This window comes from Larus michahellis, chromosome 5, assembly GCF_964199755.1.
Source record: "Larus michahellis chromosome 5, bLarMic1.1, whole genome shotgun sequence".
Taxonomy (NCBI): domain Eukaryota; kingdom Metazoa; phylum Chordata; class Aves; order Charadriiformes; family Laridae; genus Larus; species Larus michahellis.
This window is the reverse complement of record NC_133900.1, coordinates 9,124,421-9,146,816: the sequence shown is the minus strand read 5'-3', so window position 1 is coordinate 9,146,816 and position 22,396 is coordinate 9,124,421. Positions and strand designations below refer to the sequence as shown.

The window sequence follows — 22,396 nt, the reverse complement described above, 5'->3', positions numbered from 1 at the left end:
CTCCGCTGTGGTGCCACAAATGCAGTCAATTCGGTTAAAAATAACCTGCTGGAAACAAATAAGCAAATAAAACATCCAGACATATGCGAATGGTTCCTGGCGGGCGTCTTTTCTGGGTACTGAAATGGCAAATGATGGGCAATCTTTAAGAGTAGCTACAAAATTCTTTTATATAAAGAGAGAGAGGGATCTTTTTTACTTTGCTAAATGTAATTTTTGTTGGAAAGTTCACTTCAGGGATGTAATGTTTTAAACCCTTTGATTTTCTCCTTCACCTCAGGGTGAAGTCCACGAGTCCGGCTGCTTTACCCAGTGGGGATTAAGGAAAACTGTGACCGGCTTTGGCGTTCCCGGTAGAAGAACGTGAAAAAAAAAAACACCTTAGGGACTTCCCTTATCTTACTCTACTAAAAATTCCAGGAAAGTTTCCCACCAGTGATCTCCTAAAATCCCAGTCCTCGCTGCCTGGGCCAGGCACTTGGAACGCGAGCGTACCCAGCGCTCCAGACCTTGGCAATGTAATAATGTGAGTTATTAAATCATTATCACTATACGTTACTATTACATTCCAGTATAGAGGAAACGGTAAAGCAAATCAAAACACACAGAAGATCAACTGAAGAGCTGGGTACGCTGCAGTAGACAGAAATGTCCGTAGGTCAGTCACAATTTAGGGCTGACCGTGAGATGAACGGAGTACCAGACTGTAAGAAGATACGCTAATTTTTATTGGTAATGGTTATGTGACTTAATACCATGCTGTGTTTGTTATGTCACGGTACATACACGCCGTTTTCAGTCGCCCTTGTATAAAATGAAGCATACGAATACTGTAAAATATACATGGTTTAATGCTTACCAGAGCTAGCCAATAAATAGGGCAGTCTTACAATAACACTCCACAAAATTTCGAAGGATTGTGGTGAAGTGAATTAATAATAGATATTTACTGAGACGATTGAAGAAAGACAGGTATTGTTATTACATTCCCAGATGAACACCTGTCCTGCTGCTAACGCTTGGGACCCAACACCCAGAGTGGGTGCAAAACCTTGTAATTATCATAGAATCAATGAATCATAGAATCCCAGGTTGGAAAGGACCTCAAGGATCATCTGGTCCAACCTTTCTTGGCAAAAGCACCGTCTAGACGAGATGGCCCAGCGCCCTCTCCAGCTGACTCTTAAAAGCGTCTGATGTTGGGGAATCCACCGCTTCCCTGGGGAGATTATTCCAGTGGCTGGTTGGTCTCATTGGGAAAAATTTTCCTCTTGTGTCCAACTGGAATCTCCCCAGGAGTAACTTGTACCCGTTACCCCTCATCTTTCCCATGTGACTCCTTGTGAAAAGGGAGTCTCCATCTTCTTTTTGGCCACCCTTTAATTACTGGAACGTGGTGATAAGGTTTCCCCTGAGCCTTCTTTTCTCATGGCTGAACAAACCCACTTCTCTCAGCCTTTCACCGCATGGCAGGCTTCCCAGGCCTTGGATCATCTTGATAGCCCTTCTCTGGACCCTCTCCAGCCTGGCCACATCTTTTTTGCACAGCGGGGACCAAAACTGAATGCAGTATTCCACATGTGACCTAAGAATCACCGCGTAGAGCGGGATAATGACTTCTTTATCTCTGCTGGTGATGCCCTTGTTGATGGAGCCCAGCATCCGATTGGTTTTCTTTGCCTCAGCAGCACCCTGTTCACTCGTATTGACCTTGCTGGCCACCAGGACCCCCGGGTCCCTTTACACAGAGCTGCTCCCCAGCCAGGTAGATCCCAGCCTGTGCCGCACTCACAGAATCATGGAATGGTGGGGGCTGGAAGGGCCCTCTGGAGATCATCTCGTCCAACCTCCCCTGCCAGAGCAGGGTCACCCAGAACAGGCTGGACAGGAACGTGCCCAGGCGGGTTTGGAATATCTCTAGAGAAGGAGACTCTTCCAGTGCTCTGTCACGCTCAAAGGAAAGAAGTTTTTCCTCACGTTCAGACGGAATTTCCCGTGTTCCAGCTTGCGCCCGCTGCCCCTTGTCCTGTCACCGGGCACCACTGAGGAAAGCCTGATCCCGTCCTCTTTTGACACCCGCCCTTTAGATACCGATCGGCATGGATGAGATCCCCTCTCAGCCTTCTCCTCTCCCGGCTGAACAGCCCCAGGTCTCTCAGCCTTCCCTCAGAGGAGAGGTGCGCCGTTCCCTCCATCACCCTTGCAGCTCTAACAGCCCACCTCCCACGGGGGGCGACAGAACCACGGCCTCCCCTCGCAGGGCGGCGGCGACGGCGCCTCCCTCCCCTCACAGGAGGCGGCGACCGTTGTGGGAGGGGCGGGGCCCTGAGGGGAGGGAGGCGCGGCCCGGAAGTGCGCGCAGGTCACGCGGTGTAGGTGTGGCCGGAAGTGCGCAGGCCCGGGAGGCTGAGGGAGGGAAGGAGGGGGGGGGCCCGCCATTACGCGGAGCGGAGCAGGCCTCGCCTCCCAGTTGTTGCGCCGCTCGGCCTTCAGGCGGGCCCCGGGCCTCGCGGGCCCCGAGCGCGGCGGGGGCCCAGCCCGGCCCGGCCCTGCCCGGCCGCCATGGAGGAGAAAGGTTTCGCCAAGGAGCTGGATCAGTGGATCGAGCAGCTGAACGAGTGCCGGCAGCTCAGCGAGAGCCAGGTCCGCAGCCTCTGCGAGAAGGTGAGTGCGGGGCCCCGGGGGGTCGCCCCTCTTGTCCGGTGGCGGTAGCGGGTGAATCGCCGGGGTTTGGCTCGTGGTTGGGGGTTGGCGGTGCTGAGGGTGGGCTGCGGGCAGAGCGGGCCGAAAATGGCAGCGGGGGGGGGGGGGGATTCTGCGAGGGGGAAACGTGTTTGCTTCGCTCGCTGCGAGGCCGCGACGCTGCCTGGGTTGGATCCGAGATCCTCTCGCGTGCAATACAGTAGATTTCTGGTGTTAAAACCGCCGCGGTTATAGGATTTTATTCCACACCTAACTGCCCTCAATAACGTGCTTTTTACATTTTGGCTTTGGGCTCGTCTGCGTCGCGGGGGTGCTGCGCGCGGGGAGGAATCTCTTCGGGCTTCTCATAATTCGTAGTAGCCACATGCGAAAAAGTCAGCCCCAAACCAACGAGGGAGTCTTCTGACACCTGATGTGCGATCTAGGAAAGCAGAAGGGGATAAGAAATAAGCCATAATGCCGACCTAAACAGAGGCTTACAGCCTGCTGAGAGAGACTAAAATAGAAGGAGAAATGATTGGATAAAGGACACGGTCTGCTATTTTGGACTGCGGTTTGGAGAGTCCTTTGGCAAATTCCTCTTTGGACTTGTTTAGCGCAGACTGTCAAGAGCCTCTATTTTGTTTTATCATGAGACAGATCTTTAGACTTGTGTTGGGTTTTGTCTGAGAAATTAAATACCCCTGTGTGAACGCTCCCTCAGTAGTGCAATCTAGGACTAAGTTAGGATTTTCTTTGAACTTGGCAACATGTGACAGTTAGGGATTGAAGTGGTAACGAACGCAGTGTCAAAGATTATTTTTTTTTCTGTTTGCTTCTTAACCTCAGTGACCATCAGAGACCATTGCTGTGCATTGGACGGTCTAGAGAAGCTCTCAGCTTCCTTTCTTGGATAGACCGATAATTTTCAGGCACAGAGGGTAGAGCAGTTAGTTCAGTGTTCACCCTTATGGTGAACTTGGCATTGTCACGTTATTACCTGTGTGTCTCACTCAGTTCTCTCAGAAGTGACACATGTTTTTCGATGCCTGTTCATGGCAACACATTTTGGCCTGTGACTAAACATCTCAGCGCCAACTTTGGAAGATGCAGCTCTTTCCTTCTGTGGGATCCTCGGTAGACTACTGCAGTGATAAAATCTGAACAGTAGAGAGGATCTGCGCTGCGACCTTGTAACGTGCCAGGGATGCTCATCAGAAAGGTAGGAGCGGTTTGTTTGGATGCCACAGGCAGAGACTATGTAGGACTCCAGGATCTGGCTTCCTGGCAAATGCCTTCATCAGTGGGCCTGACATCTAGCTAACCCCCACCCAGCCTCTGTTTTCTTTCCCTCTTACCATTTTTTGTATCCCATGCAGGGCCTGTCCTCCATTAGTTTTATGACTCTTTCTCCAGTGCTCCATCAGTTCCAAGGGAGTGTGGTGATGAGGGCTGGTGCTGCAGCAAGGAGCAACAGCAGTGGCTTGAAGAGTAGATATATCTTGAAGAGTGAGTAAGAGCACCTTGTGGCTATGCTGTCTCCTGTGAGAGGCCCAGCTAATAAGCCTGAAATAATTTATTAGCATGATCTGTGCCCTGCTCCAAGCATTGCTGGTTGGGAACTGCAGTTCTAACCAGCAAGCTGTTACAGAAAACCATTTCCCTTCTTCTCTGGATGTGTTGTTAGTTAAGGAGCTGTGGCTGCTGTGTTTTGAGAAGCTGGAGGACAAAGCCGGCAGATTGTGGCTGTCCATCAGGGCTTGCACAGTAAACAGGGATAGCAGCAGCTCAGATCGCTGCGTTGCAGCTGGACATTGAACGGGTGTTTGTCATCCAGATGATGGGTAGGAGCCCTCAACCTGTGGTGCACGGCATGAAACGAATGTCATTTGTCACAGCACCTCATTCTTCTAGGGTGCTGGTAACAGATTGAAGTGACTTGTGTGTGAAGTAAATACTCTGCAATGCTCTTACTTGGCTTATTCTTAAGTTTTCAGGGAGTGGTTGTATCACCCAGCTGGTGGTGGAAAGGAGCTTACAAAAACTTCAGAGTGTGCAGGCTTGCTTTTGGTATGAAGGAGCCCTGCCAGAAAGCTGGTTTAGTTTGTTTCCTTGAGATAACATTTGGTGAAACCCTTACGAACCATGTCGCACTTGTTAGCACTCCCTTTTCTGTGACTAATTTCTAAGAGGCCAAGCACAATAGTACCTCTTGCCTCAGGTTTAGATTTGTGGAAGAGTTGAGTAGTTAAAAAAAAAACAAAAAAAAGAAAAAAAAATGGTTTAAATAAAAATTTTTGTATTTTTGCAGAGAAGCTGTGGCTGCCCCATCCCTGGAGGTGTTCAAGGCCAGGCTGGACGGGGCTTGGAGCAACCTGATCTTGTGGGAGGTGTCCCTGCCCGTGGCAAGGGGGTTGGAACAAGGTGGTCTTCAGGGTCCCTTCCAACCTAAACCATTCTATGGAAACGAAGAGGGGGGGAAACCCCAAAGAAACAAATCCCAGACTTGCCTGTGTGGATTGTTCTTGTTTTTAATTGCTGGCATAATGGACAGTAATGAGGGAAAGGTTGGACATAGCTAGGCTTAATGCGGGTATGCCAAATTATTCTGCGCTCTGAAAGTTCTTGAAATTTGCACCTGTAAAAATCACATTCTGTCTTCACCTGCCTGGTTACAACATCATTTTGGCAGCTAACCAGTCTTGTATTCTTCATGCAGTTGAAATCAAGATGTCATCTCAAGACAACATGAAAACACTTGTTTCCCGTTCTGCTGGTCTTTAAAATGAAATCTAGCTAAAATCATGCAGACATTTAAAGGATAATAGAAGGACAAACAATTGTGATCGCTGCTGGAGCTTGTAGACACAAGAAATGTTCCAGCGTGTTGGGGAAATGTGCGTTGGATGTCTTGCATCTCATACAACTTCTCTTAACGTCATGGTCTTAGACTCTCTTTATGGCAGAAGGTTGTTAAGACTTTTTTTCCACTGTCAATAAATAGGCAGTGAAATATAGAGTTCTGCCTTGGATTATGGCTGCACTGCATCGGAGGTGCCATGTCACCTTTCTGTGCCGGTGCTAGCTTTCAAATTGTTAACTCGCGTAGTGCTGGCTATATCGAACTGCCTTTGAACTTGCACAGGTCATAACCTGTATTTCCTACAGCTAAAGTCAGGCTAAAAGGAAGTTGTATTAATTTAATAGGAAGCCCTCCCAGGTTTGGACACAGAGATCTCTGAATAATTATGTTTTAAAGTTCAATGAATGAATCACCAGCAAATGAATTCTGGTGCAGGTGAGGCAGTTGAGAGCCGTCCTGCTTGTCCCAAGGAAAAGAGGTTTTGATCAAGGTAATGAAATGGGATATGAAAGAAGGCAAGTAAAAGTCTGTCTCGTAAATTAAACACAGGCAAGCAACCATCTATAACCGTCTCTCTCTTTGTAGCTTCCTTTTTCTGTCCTTGTTCTTTGGATGTGTAAGAAGGGTTACAGTCTCATTGCTGTGAGCAGCTTGAGAGCTTTGTGTTGTGAAGTGGTGGGAGGAGAAGGATGCTAATTGCTAATGAAGGCTTAGATTTCTTGTACGGTTATTGAATGGTAATTATAAATTGATTCTTCAAACCAAGCAGCAGGAGCCAGCTGATGCTGTAGGGAGTATTGCTGTTACTGGCATGTACCTGTGATGCTTCTGCCCTCGGAGATCATTTCACCTAAGAATAATTTTAGGAGAATGAGTTAGCAAGCTCTTCTGCACTAATTGGAGAAATTAGTATGAGTGATGGAGCCAAGTAGCATCCTGGATGCTGTTCAAACCATAAAATTCCGAGTGTTGTGTTGAGTTGTGGCCAGGAATATTTCATCTCTTCAGCGATGACACTTAGCCCAGGGTATGCTGGCCCACGTACCTTTAGGAGCACGTGTGCACCTTGACAGTCCCTGTCACTCTTGAGGCTCCAGGGTGTCCTCTGCTGCTTTGCTGTTGCAGGGCAGGACAGCTCCATCCCTTGGGCTTCCACCTCATTTGGGCACAATCCAGCTGGTTCTTGTTCAGGCCAAGCTCCTTGAGATTTTAATATCCTCAGCACACTGGTTGACATAGTAGTCTGGTCTGTCACAGCTGGTGGAATGACGATTCAGTTGAATTTTTATCAGAAACTTCATGGCTGGCCTCTCTGATTACTGAAGTAAGAGCCTCTACAGGTCAAACTGAGCTCGTGGTGCAGTAAATGAATCTTCCAGGAGGAGCTGATTTTCTGTGCTCTCAAAGGATCCTGTATGGAAAGCAGGTGCTTGAGGTCTTCAGTTTTCTCTAGAGAAACTACAGCGCTGAAAATCTGCATCCCGGTTGGATCGTAATCCCCTCACCCATGGAATCGGCCTACACAATTATCACAGGCAAATCTGAACAGCGTAGTAGTTGATGTGGATTTGATTGTTAAGGCTCTCACAGAGGGATTAGTCTCCTGGTGATCCCGGTGGCAGTCTCAAAGCTGGTGTAGCATCTCAGGTTTTGGAGCAGCACATTAATGCGTCGTGTGCAAGCCCTGAGACTGTTCAGTTTCCTCGTGCAAGGACAACACAGTAAATTATTGGGACGTGCATTCTCCAGCCTCCCTTCACGTGGGTAGAGGACTGGACAGCAGACAAGCTTGTGTTCCAGTCTACAAAGGTGATCTACAGAATCTAAAACTGGGAAAGAGGGGGGAGTTGAGATGACGGGCAAGCTCAGAGCCAACAAATAGTCTACGTCTTCAAAGTAATATTGAGCACAGACGTGGTAACCATTGTGCTTAATGGAGGTTTATTTAATAAAAATACCTAAACGCTGCTTCTTTTCTACTGACCTGGATATGGTTTTCATCCAAAACATTGGGACGCATGCTTAGCAAGCTGATAACATTAGTCACCGTTTTCTAAAACAAAGGTAGCTAAAATATGTCTTTAAGTCATAGTTAACACCCTTCTTAAGTGAGTGAGTGATGATAATGCAAGGCAGTTTACTTGCATCAGAGTTTTATATGCTGCTTTTGTAATATTCGATTTGTTATTTTATGTCATTTGACTTCAGTGTTAGCTCTGCACAGTGAAACACGCAAGCAGCGTGCACTGGTTAGTTGCCGCTTTTCTGGGGTGTTTTTAACGATGCTTAAGATGTTAAAGGTCTTGTTCTGCATTAGAAGGTCACGTCAGGGCAAATCTCTGTGGCCAGCCAAGCTCAGCTCCCAAGCCTGCTTTGAACCAGCTCTGCAGCATTAAAACGACAGCCTTGGTCTATTCACGTGCTTGTGTGTTTGTCTACGTAGTAAGCTAAAATGGGCTAGACAGTAACAGCTGGTAGGCAGCTTAAGAAGCTGCTGCTCTTCAGCTTCAACCTCCTCCTTATTCATGCGGGGAAACTTCTAGACTCTTCTAGTACCAAAATTTCAGGACTTGGGCTGGCCTAACTTCCTAGGACGCGTTTAACGTATGTTTGCCCTCTTAATGTGCAAAAGGAGCTCTACCCTGTTGCCTGTGCTGCTTTACCTGTACATGTTCTCAGGACGGCTGCATGGGGTTTCTGGGCAGATCAGAGAGGTGGAGAGTGATGATGTGGTCGAGACACTGCTAAGTATGTCTGGTATCTGTACGGTGTCCTGCATCTTCTCCACGGGGGCTTGAAGTAAGTGTATTTCTTTTTATGCATTTGGGAAGGGAGCAGTATGTGTGATAGGAAAAGGCAGAAAATACCTCGCACCTTTTGTGGTTAAATTAGCTTCAGCTTACATGAAACCCCATCTTTGTGCAAGTCAGAACACACTGTGCAGCTGTTTTTGAGATGGTGTTTTATATTTGACTCTCCCAGAGAGTAGAAGCTCTCAAAAGGTGCGATAGGTGCTTTTTAAAGATACTTGAACCACATTTGACTACTGCTGTTGCACTCAGAAATGCAACATGTTCAGCAGTTTCGAGTCGTTTTAGAACTGTAAGGTTGACCCCACGTCATCGAGTCCATGTGCAGGACTTGTCTTTGAGGATCAGGGTCACATCCCTCGGGTTACATACCGTGCAGGGGGCATGCTGGATGCTGTCCAAGCCCTTGGCTGCTTGGGTTTTAGTTGTTTTTTCCAACTACATGCTTGCCCTAAAAGAGGCGAGGCAACTAATGTTTGAATGTGAACACAGGCCTCCTCGGGGAGCCTGCTGAGGGTATCCTTGGTAAGCAGCTTCTTCCTGGTGGGAGCTCCATCACCCTGAGCTAAGGGACTTGGCGATGAATAGCCAGATCATCGCCTGCTGGTGACTGTTCAGCACTGGTGATTTTTCATCCCTTCTGTCCAGCTCGCAGTGAGCCTATATGTGGGTGTTCTCTGTGCCTGGAGCGCTGATCTGCATCAGTTGCTGAGCTGGAGGCAGCAAAAAACCCACGATATTTGATAACGATAATAAGGTAGTGCAGATAGGCTACATTACGTGTCTGTAATTAGCAGAGGAAGAGATGACTAAATCCAGGGATGCCATCCCTCCATCTGTGGTCATCTTGTTGCCAGCTGGGTACGGCCAGGGAAGCTGGTTGTGGCTCCGTATGTTTAAATTGCCTCTGACTTTGCTTTTCCAGTTGTATGTGACCTGCCTGTAGAAGTTGTTAAACTGTTGTGCTTGGAAGAGGATTGGAAATCTGGCAGGCAAAAAGTGCCCTGGGCGAGAGAAGCGCCTCTTGCATATGCAGTGATGTTCTGTGCCAGGTTAGTAAAGTGAAGCTTAGGAATACTTGTTTCCCTCGATAGCTTAAGCCAGAAGGAGAAATCTGCCCCTCTGCAAGAGAAACGGATTTGTTCGTTCCCATGTGTTCTGGGAATGTGCGGAGAAGGTTCGCTCTCCTGACATACGTCTCCAGTCGTCTCGTACTCGCCGCAGTGCGATGTGAAAGCGCAGTACCTCTGGAGAGCTGGGGCAGCCCTGTCAACTCCTGGCGCTGGCGCGCACGTTGATTATCGTTTGGCAGAGTAACACGGCTCAGCTCATCTGGTGTCGTGGTGGTTGTCCAGCGTTTCTGCCAGATGAGACACTTTGTCATGTGCGGCCTTTCTGCGCAGAGATGACATGATGAGCTGTCTTTGTCCATACGGAACGAACACGCTGTTCGTAGTGCTGTTTCCATGGCACGCACCGCTGCCGTAAGAGAACACTTGAGTTTCATGGGTGTGCGGCGACGAGGGGAAGCCTGAGGGATCCCAGAGGAGGAAGGCGGTGAGGAGTGGCTCTCGGTGCTGGCAGAAGGATTGCTCCAGCCTGCCGCTGTGTTTGCCAGCGCAGGTGGCGACGCGAGTGGTTCCACATGGCTGCGTGGGATTGAGAGCAATCCTTTGAGCAACTGAGATGGTAGTCAGACTAAAATGTGGCAGGAGGGAGTTTGTGCGTAGGTGCTTCATTGCAAGTTAGATGACTTCTAGCAGAAGTCTAGGAGGCTGTGGTTTTCCTACTAGTGTCAGTATCAAATAATATCTAGCTTTACGCGTGCTTTTTGCAAATCAAGTTGTTCAGAAAACCCTCTGAGTGGCATGCGCTATCTCCTCTGGTATTTCTGCCCTTAGAGCAGACAGCAAGGATCTTGCCTAACCTCTGTTCATACGAGTTTTGCGCTGAACTCTTGCTGACAGGACACGGGATGGCCTGCGGTACTGAGGGGACAGCTGTGGTTCTTGAGGTGAAAGCATCTAGGTATTGTGAAACCGAATAACACTTGACTTTGGCAGTCGGATTGGCGTGCTGAGTGCTGCTGTAGTTCACGTAGCTGAGACAAACAGACCCGATCTGTGTCGAAGACGCTGATGGAGAAATCTGTATGTTAAATAAATCGGTTGTGCTCAAGAAGGTAATGTCTGCCCACAATGCTAACGAAGCTTACTGGAATAGTGCTTCGCCTTGTCTGTACTTGAGAAATATTTGGAAGAAGCACAGGATTCGTGGGTGAACCCCGGCAGTGACGGAAGCTGTATATCCGGTGTGAGGCTTGAAGTTCACGCAGCTTCATTTCAGGAGAGGCTGGGAATTAACTTGTTCAGTTGCTTCTTTGAATTTGTTTGTTGATGCGTGTGGTACAATAATATCGTAATGACCTGGCTTCACACTGGCAAACCTGCTTGCCTTTGTGCACAGGGATTTGTAAAATGCACTTTTTCTTTGCTCACCCAACAAAATGTTTTTTTTATTATTCAGCTTGAGCTGCTGGAGTGAGATTGTGTTTCCGGTGCGAAGGCAGTGGAATAACATCTTCATTTGCTTATGGAGGAGCTTCCTACCTTTTTGCCTTAAATGTGTTTTTCTTGCTAGGCTAAAGAAATTCTTACGAAAGAGTCAAATGTGCAAGAGGTACGTTGCCCCGTCACCGTCTGTGGAGATGTCCACGGTCAATTCCACGACCTTATGGAACTCTTTAGAATTGGTGGGAAATCGCCGGACACAAATTACCTGTTCATGGGAGACTACGTGGACAGAGGCTATTACTCGGTGGAAACGGTGACTCTTCTAGTAGCCTTGAAGGTATGGTTTGACAGCTTTTCTCCGGCAGCTTTGGGCAAAACCGGGCTTTTGGGGAGTTTTGAAAGAATTGCTCCTCCTGTTGACGCCGCCGTTGGCTTGAGCTAAGTGGATATAAATTGAATTGCGTTAATGGACACTTGCTGTTCTATAACACAGCTGAATGCTTGATTGCTGTTTGAAATACTCTGTTACTATTTGTTTCCGTGTTGATGGTACACTTCTTGTGTTACAGAAGAGTTTTCTTTGTCGATAGGTGCGTTACCCAGAACGCATTACAATACTGAGGGGCAATCACGAAAGCAGACAAATTACACAAGTGTATGGCTTTTATGACGAATGTCTGCGAAAGTATGGCAACGCCAACGTCTGGAAGTATTTCACAGATCTGTTTGATTATCTTCCACTTACAGCTCTAGTAGATGGCCAGGTAAGCCGAAAATAAGCAAAACGCTTCATTTCATAGAGTTATGCAGATTGGACTGTCTGACCTCCTCTACATGAGCAGTCTCAAAGAAGCTCCCTTAACTTGTGATCTGAATTTTTTCAAGTCCCTGTACTTATTTGGTGTTTGAGGAAGAATTTAATGAGGCGTTAAGGCGAGTTGATGGTGTGGGAAGGCTTTTGATTCTGCTCCCAAAATAATGGCAGGGTATTGCATGTATGGTTCGTTTTAAATGACTGCTCAACAACTGGGCATCCCCTCGTGACCCATCAGATGCGAGTTGTTGTGGCCGTGAGACAAGATGTTCTTAAAACAGAAGGCACGGTGTCTTTGTTGCTCTGATCTCTGTACGCCAGATGAAGCCTTTTAGTTCTGTTTCCTCCTGCTGGAATTAAATTTGGTTTCTCTGCTGTGAGGGTGAGTCGGCTGTAGTTGTAAAAGAATGATAACACAGTTAAACCCTGCTATTTCTGAGAACAGTTTTCCCATAACAACATGCACTGAACGGATTGCTTTTTTTTTTTTTTCTCTTTTCCCAAACAGATATTCTGTCTCCACGGTGGCCTCTCTCCATCCATAGATACACTGGATCATATCAGGGCCCTGGACCGCCTGCAGGAAGTTCCACACGAGGTAAAGGGAAAGGAAATGCATCATAAACTTAGATATCTGTTGGTGGAAAACGCAAATGTAGCCTCAGGTGGAAATCCATGTAAACGGCGGGACGGACACGCGGTTACACAGCAGATTATTGCCTTTCTGAGAGCTAGAGCAGATGAACATACATTTGGGCAAAACACCCACAAGTCAATATGGCTTCGATTACAGCAATCTACAAAGGGAGTGCTGTGGGCTTTTCACAGCTGTTTTTCCACAGATTCACGGGATTTTTTGAGGCTGAGTCAAAGACTAGTATTTGGCAGGGGAAGGTGTTTAATACCTTCGTCCTCATCGCAGACTTGCTTGTGAGCAGCCAGCCACCACGTGAAGCCACGTTGTGTCACCGTCCTTCCTCCTCAGCCAGGCCTTTCTTCTCAGTCCTTTCTTCTGTGGTGTTTCACCTCGTTCCTCACTTTCTGGGGGCCTGAGATCAGGACTGAGGAAACCACCTCCCGAACTCCCAGGGCAGCAGTTGGCCCTTCTGTGTTGGGCTGGTTGGGGCTAACAAATGGACTTGAGCGTTCCCTGATAAAAATGAACTGTTTGTCCTGCAGCGTCTTTGGTATAACAGCAAGAACAATGCAGCGAGGTCTGCCCAAGCCTTCCAAAAACCTGGAATAAGCCGTGTAAATTACTCCCGGAATTGGGGGGGGGGTACCCGGTGGGGCGTCTACCTGTAGTTAGGTGTAACGATTATATTGTTGCTCTGGGGTTTTCCCGGCCCTGTGCCGCCTGTCTGTGTGCTGAAATCTGGCTGTCCTGAGGACCTCCACAGGTAGTCAGCGTGATCCCTACCGCAGAGCTCAGATCGGTGGGTAGGAAACAGCAGCAGGCTTGGATAAATACTGGAATGTCTTTAGTGCCCCTTAGAAGCCCAGCGGGAAAAGCTGCTGAGCTTCACTTGGGAGCGTTAGACGATGTACACCAGGATATTTTTGAATATATCTAGTGCGACAATAGACTGTTTAGGAGAGGAAATTAAATGATGAATACCTTGCCAGAAGGGCTGCTGAAGGCTGCACATCAGTCTCTGGAACGGTCAGTTCATAGCCTCCTACGGGTCGTTTCCCTTTCTTTAATTTATTGCGACTTGGCTGGCACCGGTGAACCCACTGTGTCTCCTCGGATGTGCATACCTTCTCACGTGGCCTATTTGATTATACTGGGAGAGTCGGGAGGAAGAATGCGGATCTGCTCTCCGTGTCTTTGTGTCTCTGATTAGCTGAAGTGAAAGGGTAAATGGCGGGTGTGGAAGAGGGAGGTGGGAAGAGTTTTCTGGTTACATGAACTCCTTTCTCAGTCAGCCGTGTGTGCGTTCCTTTCTTTGGGAAGGATGCTGACTGATAGAGTGAGTAACTAGCCGCTACTACGTGTGTTAAATAAAGCAGAGAAGGACACGCTGGCAGTCTCTTCACTGTAAATAAATTTTAGAAGTGTCTTTTTATAACAACCTTGGCACTGATCTAATGAAGAACACTTAATCTTTTTCAAGGGTCCTATGTGTGATCTGTTGTGGTCGGATCCGGATGATCGTGGCGGCTGGGGTATCTCTCCACGTGGTGCTGGCTACACGTTTGGGCAAGATATTTCCGAAACATTTAACCATGCCAATGGTCTCACACTGGTCTCCCGTGCTCACCAACTCGTCATGGAGGTAGGGCAAGCATTCTGCTAGATGGGGCTAACACAACATAGATGCCAATTCCTGTCTCCTCTGTGAGACCTTCCGCTGATGGGTTTGCGTAAGTTAAGTACCAAAGGAGGACTTCAACCGTGTGAAAACAACAAGCAACATAAAATGATGTGCGTTGACCTGCGATTGTAAATAAGGGGATGTTCTGCCCTTTTTTCCGCCCCCTCTCCAAGTAAATTGCCGAAGGGACGCTGTCACACCCCATTTGTGGAAGTAATAATCTCCTTATGCGCTGGCTGCTCTACTTAACCTGCCGCTGCGTTCAACAGACTGTCCTGTAATACTCGGCAGTCCGATGTGACGGGGATTAAGCCGTAATTTTGGCTGTTGGGGGGCTATTCTTGTATGTCTTGCTGGAAAAATGCCAAGTGGGTCAATGGAGCGGATGTATTTTTAAAATCTAGTTGAAGTAGATCCCGTAAGTAGTGCCGTGTGTCCGAAGTCGCTCGCGTCCAGCCGGCAACTTCTCCTTTGGGGTGGTTGAAAGCTGAAGGCGTACCTAAAAAATCTCGAGGTTTCTTGGTGGCGCAGACCATAATTTATATACAAAATGGATAAACACACGAGTGACGAACGGCCGATCTCTCTGTAGAGAGGTTGGAGCTGGTTTTGCTTAGTAACTACTGCTTGTTCTTACTTCTACTCTTTAAAAGTCCTTTTAAAACGAAACTAAGTCAGCTGGAAATACTTACGAGAAGTCTACAGTTCCACAAATGCCTTATATCGTTTCAGGCCTCCAGAGGAATTTCAGACGGGCTGAGGTTTGGGGTTTTAACAGGGACCTTTTTTCTCTTTTTTTCCGGCAGGGTTATAACTGGTGCCACGACCGAAATGTGGTTACCATTTTCAGCGCGCCCAATTACTGTTACCGGTGTGGGAACCAGGCTGCTATCATGGAACTAGATGACACTTTAAAATATTCCTTGTGAGTAACCTGGCTCGGGCTGTTCTCTCTTTCTGATCCTTTCCAAAGGGATTCTTCCGTGACAAGCCAGCTCAGACCACTCTGGAATTAACGCTGTGCGCTCTACCTGCAAGAATATCTAAAAATAAGTAGCGAGTTAAGCTCTTAAAAGCTTCCCTTGGGTACTGCATTAGCTCCTCTTCCCGACTCTCCGGAGAGTTGGAGCTTCTGCATTTCCTTAATCCCTCTACTACTGCCCAAGCTTGATGGAGGGAGTAAAGACAGGTTGATTTTTTTTATTTATTTTTTTTTTATGTATTTATTTTTATTTTTGGTAGTTCTGGGCTTTGTAAAGGTTGGGTGAGAGAGACTGAGCTTTGCGTTCAGCTGAGCTGGCGTGGCGGCAGCGATGGGCTGCTGAAGTGCTGACGGCTGGGTTGTGTTCAGCCTGTAAGCAGCATTTTCCACTAGCTGATGAGTTTTATCTCCCTCCGGATGCTTGTTTTGGGACCGGGGATGTTTTACGTGGAAGCAGCCGGGGTGAGTAAAGCACTAGCAGCAGGAGGGAGCAAGCCTAGTGTTTACTGTGGCATTGGAAAACACCTCATGGAGAGGGAAAACGATCCCTGTGTGTTTTTGGTTTTTTTTTTTTTTTGTTTTGTTATTTTCCTGCAGCCTCCAGTTTGACCCAGCGCCGCGTCGTGGAGAGCCTCATGTTACCCGTCGTACCCCAGACTACTTCCTATAAACCTCTCCTAACCTCCGCAGAGGGAAGTACACCTGGCGTTTTAAAGAGCAACAGATATTTACACGTTTCTGTAAGAAATCGGGGTTCGTCTCAACTTAAAATCCCCCCCCATCATGGACCAAAACGTGCCATACAGAGGACGAAGAGCGTTCAGCACAACTCGAGACTGAATTCCTTACGACACTATCGGCATCCCGTACCCGTCAGTCCAGCCGTTTGCCTGCTGTATTTGTAGTCATTGTTTTTTCTTCTGGACTGTTCAGAGAGGAAGGGGTAACTCCTAATAACACTTTCCACCTCCTTCGAGACGCTTCTTTGTAAATTTTTAGTTCTAGTGTTTAACTGGCATGAATTAGAGTTTATTTTCGAGGGAAATGCACACTAGCTCCTCCCCCTCCCCCCAACCCCTCTTTTTATTTTATTGAAAAGACCCATCGACTTAACTGGAGAAAGGAAGCGATTCCTGCTTGGGAGTACGTTGTCATAACACGGATAAAAGCGTTCCCCTTTTTAGCTGGATTCCCGTTCTGTGTCGATCCTGCCTTCTTTTTTTTTTTTCTTTTTTTTTTTCGGGTTGTTTGTCTTTTTCTTTTGTTTTTTTTTGTTTTTTTGTTTTGTTTTTTTTTTTTTTTTGTTATTCCCCCTCCCCTCTGTATATTTGTCCTGGAAAATGCTTGCAATCCTCCTGACTGTACCTGAAACAATAAACTTGCCATTGTCAGCCCCAAATCGTGGTGGGATGCTGAACGCGGGGTGGGGGGGGGGACGGGGCGGATCGGGGACACGGGGGTGGATGAGGGCCCCGGGGAAGGCGGGGCGGGGACCCGGGGGGAGGGACGGACCGGGACCATGGAGGGGGCGGAGCGGAGCTGGCGGGGCCGTACCGAGCCGGGGGAGATGGCGGCGGCCGCCTACGAGCTGCTGGTGCTGGGCGGAGGGTCCGGGGGGCTGGCGGGGGCCCGGCGGGCGGCCGAGCTGGGGGCCCGCGTCGCTTTGGTGGAACCGCGTCGCTTCGGAGGCACCTGCGTGAGTCCCCGCGGGGGGAACCGGGGGTGGGGGGCGAGGGCGAAACGGGGACGGCGAGTTGGGTCCCCGCAGGGCTCGTCCCGCTTCGCCCTGGCTGGTCCCGGTGGCCCCGGGGCTTGTCCCGCTTCGCCCTGGCTTGTCCCTGTTCCCCCTGGAGCTGGTCCCGGTGGCCCCCGGGCTTGTCCCTGTTCCCCCTGGCTGGTCCTGGTCGCCCTAGGGCTTGTCCCTGTTCCCCCTGGCTGGTCCTGGCACCCCCCCGGGACTCATCCCGGTTCCCTCTGGACTGATCCCGCTTCCTCCCGTGCCCGGCCCCAGTCCTGCGGGAAGTCGGAGGGGCAGGAGCCGCCATCCCGGCTGCGGAGCGTCGTGCAGGGAGCTGGGAACGCGTCCCCGTTCCCCTCTCCCCTGGGAGGGCGTTGGGTGGGTTTTGGCTGTTTTCGGGCCGATAAAGGGACGGTGGGCAAGCGAGGTAGGACCGCGGGCTCGGTTGCGGAGCCGGCGGGGCACGGCCAGCCGGTGACAAGGGAAAAAACAAACGCGTTCCTCAAAAAAAGGGGAGAAGGAACAGGCTCTAGTTTTATGCTTCCAAGTGCGTTTTCCCCAAAAGAGTGGCCGTACTGGGACCAGGAGTGCAGGAAAGGGATGGCAAACACCCTCCTCCCTTAAATTATCCATGGGAAAAAAAAAAAACAAAAAAAAACAACAAGAAAAAAGGTTGTATTTGAAGAGCGTGCACCTTCCGTGTTCTCCTTCAAGGAAGTGAAAACGGGCAAACCACAAGACCTTGAGGCACCAAAGGCGGTTACAGCCCTCTTTTGCCGGAAACCTGTAATCCCGCTTTTATTTTCCCAGGCAGAGAGATGGGATTCAGTACCGGCCTCAAAAATAAGCCTTTAACGCCGAGTCTTGCTCTTATTTCCCCCCAGGTCAATGTCGGGTGCGTGCCAAAGAAGGTAAGGGGGGGTTCCCCCGCCGGCGTGGGTCGGGTCCGGGGAGGGGCGGGGGGGGGCGGTTAGGTGGGAGGGTGCGGAATTGCAGGGAGGGAGGAGGGTTTGGGAGCGGATCGAGCCATCGAGACACCACCGCCAAGCGCTCCGGGATGAGGCATCAGGAAAGCGTGGCAACGGGAAAGGGTTCCCCTCCCCACCCCCCTTCCAAAAATCAAACCAGCTTTTCCCAAGCCGACGGGGGGTTTTGTGCCGGGGGGGGTGTGTGTGTGTGTGTGTGTGTGTCAGGTGATGTGGAACACGGCGGTCCACGCGGAGTTCATCCACGACCACGCCGACTACGGCTTCGAAACCCCCGGCGTCAAGTTCAACTGGAGGTAGGTATCCGGGAAGGGCCGGTTGGAGACCAGCATCTCCCGGGGAGCGGGGACTGGGGGGGGATTGTCCACCCCCAAGGGTTCCCTGCCACGTGCCGAAGGGATGGAGTGGGTTTTTGCTGAGCTCCGTAGTTCCGGGCCGTTAAGCCTCCCCCCGGCCCCGGCTCTGTTCCAGAACAATTAAAGAGAAGCGCGACGCTTACGTGAGGCGCCTGAACGACATCTACGAAAACAACTTAAAGAAGGTGAGGATGCGTTTATCCCGCGGGGAAAACGCACTCTACTGGATTTTGGGCCGCTTTTCCAGCCTTTATGGGCGTCCTCTTTAACGGCGGGAGCCCTGGCTCTGTTAGCCGCCGCTCTTAATTGCCCTAATTACTCCCCTCAGGCTCACATCGACATCATTCGGGGCTACGGCAAGTTCACCGCCGATCCCCAGCCCACCGTGGAAGTGGACGGGAAGAAGTACACGGCTCCGCACATCCTTATAGCCACGGGCGGGCGCCCGGCTGTCCCTGCCGACAGCGAAATTCCCGGTGAGCCTGGCGGAATTCTCGGGGCTGCCCGGGGAAGAGAGAATGGCCGCCAAAGCCCCAAGCTGATGGGGGCGGGAGGTGGAAAAGGGGGAACAGCGAAGGGTGCGAAAGGGGCTTTGCTTCGCAGGTGCCAGCCTGGGGATAACCAGCGACGGATTCTTCGACCTGGAGGAGCTGCCCAGGTAAAATGGGGATCATCGCCCCCATCCCATCCCGTCCCGTCCCATCCCACCCAAAGCCGTTGCTGCCGGTGGCTCGGCACGACTCCGCGCGGCATCGTCGCTTCTCCGCAGGCGCAGCGTTATCGTGGGTGCCGGCTACATCGCGGTGGAGATCGCGGGGATCCTCTCCACCCTGGGCTCCAAGTCAGCCCTGCTGATCCGCCACGACAAGGTTAGTGTGTCGTGTGTGTGTGTCCCCCAAAACGCATCCCAGCCCACCGGCAGGGGGGGGAGGTTCTGGTCACCGGCTCCCAGGAGCTTGTAAAGGAGGGTCGGAGTCGGCGCGGGCGGGCGGCCATGGGGATGCGGAGGATGGTGGCGCAAGGCTGATGGGTGTCAGGAGCCGGGGGGGGAAGTGGATGGGGTGAGGTTGTGGGGGGGACACACGGATGGAGTGGGAAGAGCGTGGGTGTGCTGCCAGGCGGCGTTCCGGCAGCGCCAGCCTACGCGCCCGGCATTTCTGCGGCCCCGCATGCCGCCGCACCCCTTTCCTTGAGCTTGATTGCAAGTCGTGACTTGAATAAAAAGGAAAGGAAAAAAAAAATATTGAAGGAAAAACAGAGAGGAGAACTTTATCATGGACCGGAAGAAGCGCCCCAAACCTCTCTGGGCCCGCATGGGGCACAGGCGTAGGGAAATGCCGGCGGAGGGGGCTGCCAGGCGGTGCCTTCGCCTGTGGACCCTCATCTCATGGGGCTGGCGGGTCCCTGCCCAGGTCCTGAGGACCTTCGACTCCATGATCAGCTCGAACTGCACCCAGGAGCTGGAGAACACCGGGGTGGAGGTCTGGAAGCACACGGAGGTACAAGCAGAGCAGCCCCACAGCTTGTCCCATCCCTTCTGGAGAAGCAGGGATGAGGGAAAGCTGGCATTTTTGGGCGCCGCTCGCCGGGCCACGGCTTTGGCAGTGTCCCTGGTCCTGCGGCGTGGCCACCATCGCCTGTTGCAAGGCAAAAGCCATTGGCACCTTCTCCCCTCGGTAGCTCTTGTTGTTCCCCGCAGGTGAAGACGGTCACCAAGTCCCCTTGCGGGCTGCTGGATGTGACGGTGACCTCCGCGGTGCCCGGCCGCAAGCCGACGGAGGGAGTGATCCGGGACGTGGACTGCCTGCTCTGGGCCGTGGGGCGGGAGCCCAACACCGAGGACCTGTGCCTGGACCAAGTGGTGAGGTGGCAGCACGGCCCTTCCGCGCTGCTGCAAGGATGCCCACGGGTCTCCGGGGATCCCACGGGTCTCCAGAGTTCCTACAGGTCTCCGGGGGCTCCGGGGGTCTCCAGGAGTCCCATGGGTCTCCAGAGTTCCTATGGGTCTCCGGGGATGCAACAGGTCTCCAGAGTTCCTATGGGTCCCATGGGTCTCCAGGGGTCCCAGGGGTCTCTGGGGATCCCACAGATCTCTGGGGGTGCCGTAGGTCTCCAGGGGTCCCACAGGTCTCCAGAGTTCGTACGGGTCTCCGGGGGGTCCCAGGGGTCCCATGGGTCTCTGGCGTTCCTACAGGTCTCTGAGGGGTCCCATGGGTCTCCAGGGATCCCACGGGTCTCTGGTAGTCTCACAGATCTCTGGGGTTCCCACAGTTCTCTGAAGTTCCCACAGGTCTCCGGGAATCCCATGGGTCTCCAGGGATCCTGCGGGTCTCTGGAGCCTGCCATAGGATGGTGTTCCCACCATGCCACCCCCCCATCTGCGAACATGGTGGCCACCGGCACAGGTCCCCCATGGGCATCGCTTGTCCCATCCCACCTGGGCCACGTTCCGAGGTGTCCGCCATTTCCCACGGCAGGGTGTGCAGGTGGACGCCAAGGGCCATGTGGTGGTGGATGAGTACCAGAACACCACCAGGAAAGGGATCTACGCCGTCGGGGACGTCTGCGGGAGAGCCCTCCTCACCCCAGGTACCGCGGTCGTGTCCCCCTCCCCAGCCCCTCAGCGCTGCCCCGCGCCACAGCTCAGGCTCCCCGTCCCTCCCTGCAGTGGCCATCGCGGCCGGCAGAAAGCTGGCCCACAGGCTCTTCGAGGAGAAGCAGGAGTCCCGGCTGGACTACCGGGACATCCCCACCGTCGTCTTCAGCCACCCGCCCATCGGCACCGTGGGCCTCACGGAAGGTGGGGACGGAGAGGACACGGGGTGGGGGGCGGAGAGGATGGGGACGTTGTGGCTCCGAGCTGCTGGTTTGATGCTCGAGGAGACCATCTGAGCTCCAGCAAGCGGTCTGAAGCCTTGCAAAATGTGCTTTGACTCCCTCTTTATAAATGCCTCGGGGATACGGCGCGTCCCCTTGACCTACGTGCCGTGTCTTCTGCTGCAGAGGAGGCCGTGGCCACGCACGGCAAGGAGAACGTGAAGATCTACAGCACGTCCTTCACCCCCTTGTACCACGCCATCACCCAGAGGAAGGTGAAGTGTGTCATGAAGCTGGTGTGCGCTGGCAAGGAGGAGAAGGTGCGCGGAGGGGACCCGGGGGGACAGTCGGGCGCCGCAGGGGGCTGGCCGTCCCCTTGTCCCCTGCTCAGGCCAGGTCTTGGGGTGGGATCCAGCTGCCCCAGCACCAAGCCTGGATTTCAGCCTGGATTTCTTCGCTCCTGGGTCCCATCCGGCCTCTCGCTTCTTCCCCAAAGGTGGTGGGATTGCACATGCAAGGGCTGGGCTGCGACGAAATGCTGCAGGGCTTCGCCGTGGCCATCAAAATGGGGGCCACCAAGGCCGACCTGGACAACACCGTGGCCATTCACCCCACTTCTGCCGAAGAGCTGGTGACGCTGCGCTGAGGCGGTGGGCGCTGGCAGCCCCAGGGACGGCAGCTGCAGCTGGGGAAACCTTTTTAGATGTCTTAAAAAAAAATGCCTTAACGTCAGGCGGTTGCCTGGAGAGCGTGTCAGAATCCGTGTGGCTTGCTTTGGAGTGGAAAATAAATACGGCGATGCTGGCAAACATCATGCTGTTCCTGCCTTCCGCTTTGTGGTGCCCATCTCTGTCCGTGCCCAACTGCGGAGGGTGGTGGCACGGTCCCTCAGGGCGGTTTGGGGGAAGGCTGCTGGTGGCCGGGCTCCTCCTCTACTGTCCCTGTCACCGGGTGCGTGCGGGGAGCAGCAGAGCGGGGCAGGACGGCTGGGTGTCTGGGGTACTCGTGGTGGATCCCAGTGGGCTCTCTCTTCCGCCACGGGCTCATGGAAGGGCGCAGCGGCATTGCCATTGGACATGGATCCATCCGCAGCGCTGTTGGATGTTGATCCATCAGCATCGCCATTGGACGGGATTCCAGCAGCATCGCCGTTGGAGGTGGATCCCTGGGCATCGCTGTTGGATGTTGATCCATCAGTGTCGCTGCTGGACATGGACGCATCAGCATCGCTGTAGGACGTGGATCCATCAGCATCACTGTTGGATGTTGATCCATCAACATCGCCGTTGGACGTGATTCCAGCAGCATCATCATTGGACATGGATCCATCAGCATTGCCGTTGGACGTGGATCCATCAGCATCGCCGTTGGACGTGGGATCATGGAGGAGCTGCTGGCCTGACCCCGCTGCATCCCGGGGGCTTCCAGATCCCCTCCGCTGCCCCGTCGCTCTCTGCTCTTCATGGCTGCAGCTCCCGAGCTCTCAAAGCTTGAGGTATCTTGAAGCGGGTGAGGGC

General features: G+C 51.9%; 2 protein-coding genes across 6 annotated transcripts; both read left to right on the top strand.

The window, feature by feature from the left end:
• Positions 1-2,331: 2,331 nt before the first annotated feature.
• Positions 2,332-16,381, top strand: PPP2CB (protein phosphatase 2 catalytic subunit beta). Of its 4 annotated transcripts, none has more exons than XM_074588580.1 (7): positions 2,332-2,664; positions 10,996-11,205; positions 11,459-11,632; positions 12,191-12,280; positions 13,800-13,961; positions 14,807-14,925; positions 15,580-16,381. In XM_074588580.1, exons 1-7 carry the CDS (start codon positions 2,563-2,565, stop codon positions 15,650-15,652), a joined length of 930 nt encoding a protein of 309 aa, XP_074444681.1. In that variant the 5' UTR covers positions 2,332-2,562; the 3' UTR covers positions 15,653-16,381. The 4 variants fall into 4 exon arrangements, with proteins under 4 accessions (XP_074444681.1, XP_074444680.1, XP_074444682.1 ...); XM_074588579.1 differs by lacking the exon at positions 15,580-16,381 and adding an exon at positions 15,243-15,573 and having other exon boundaries at positions 2,383-2,664; XM_074588581.1 differs by lacking the exons at positions 2,332-2,664; positions 15,580-16,381 and adding exons at positions 7,711-10,537; positions 15,243-15,573.
• A 107-nt stretch (positions 16,382-16,488) lies between these two features.
• On the top strand, positions 16,489-21,688 carry GSR (glutathione-disulfide reductase). 2 transcript variants are annotated; one of them, XM_074588577.1, is made up of 13 exons: positions 16,489-16,678; positions 17,605-17,631; positions 17,914-18,002; positions 18,178-18,247; positions 18,391-18,538; positions 18,666-18,720; positions 18,832-18,931; positions 19,475-19,561; positions 19,762-19,923; positions 20,540-20,651; positions 20,731-20,862; positions 21,066-21,199; positions 21,376-21,688. In XM_074588577.1, the coding sequence occupies exons 1-13, from the start codon at positions 16,502-16,504 to the stop codon at positions 21,523-21,525; spliced, it is 1,443 nt and encodes a 480-aa protein (XP_074444678.1). In that variant the 5' UTR covers positions 16,489-16,501; the 3' UTR covers positions 21,526-21,688. The 2 variants fall into 2 exon arrangements, with proteins under 2 accessions (XP_074444678.1, XP_074444679.1); XM_074588578.1 differs by lacking the exon at positions 19,475-19,561.
• The last annotated feature ends 708 nt before the right edge of the window (positions 21,689-22,396 follow it).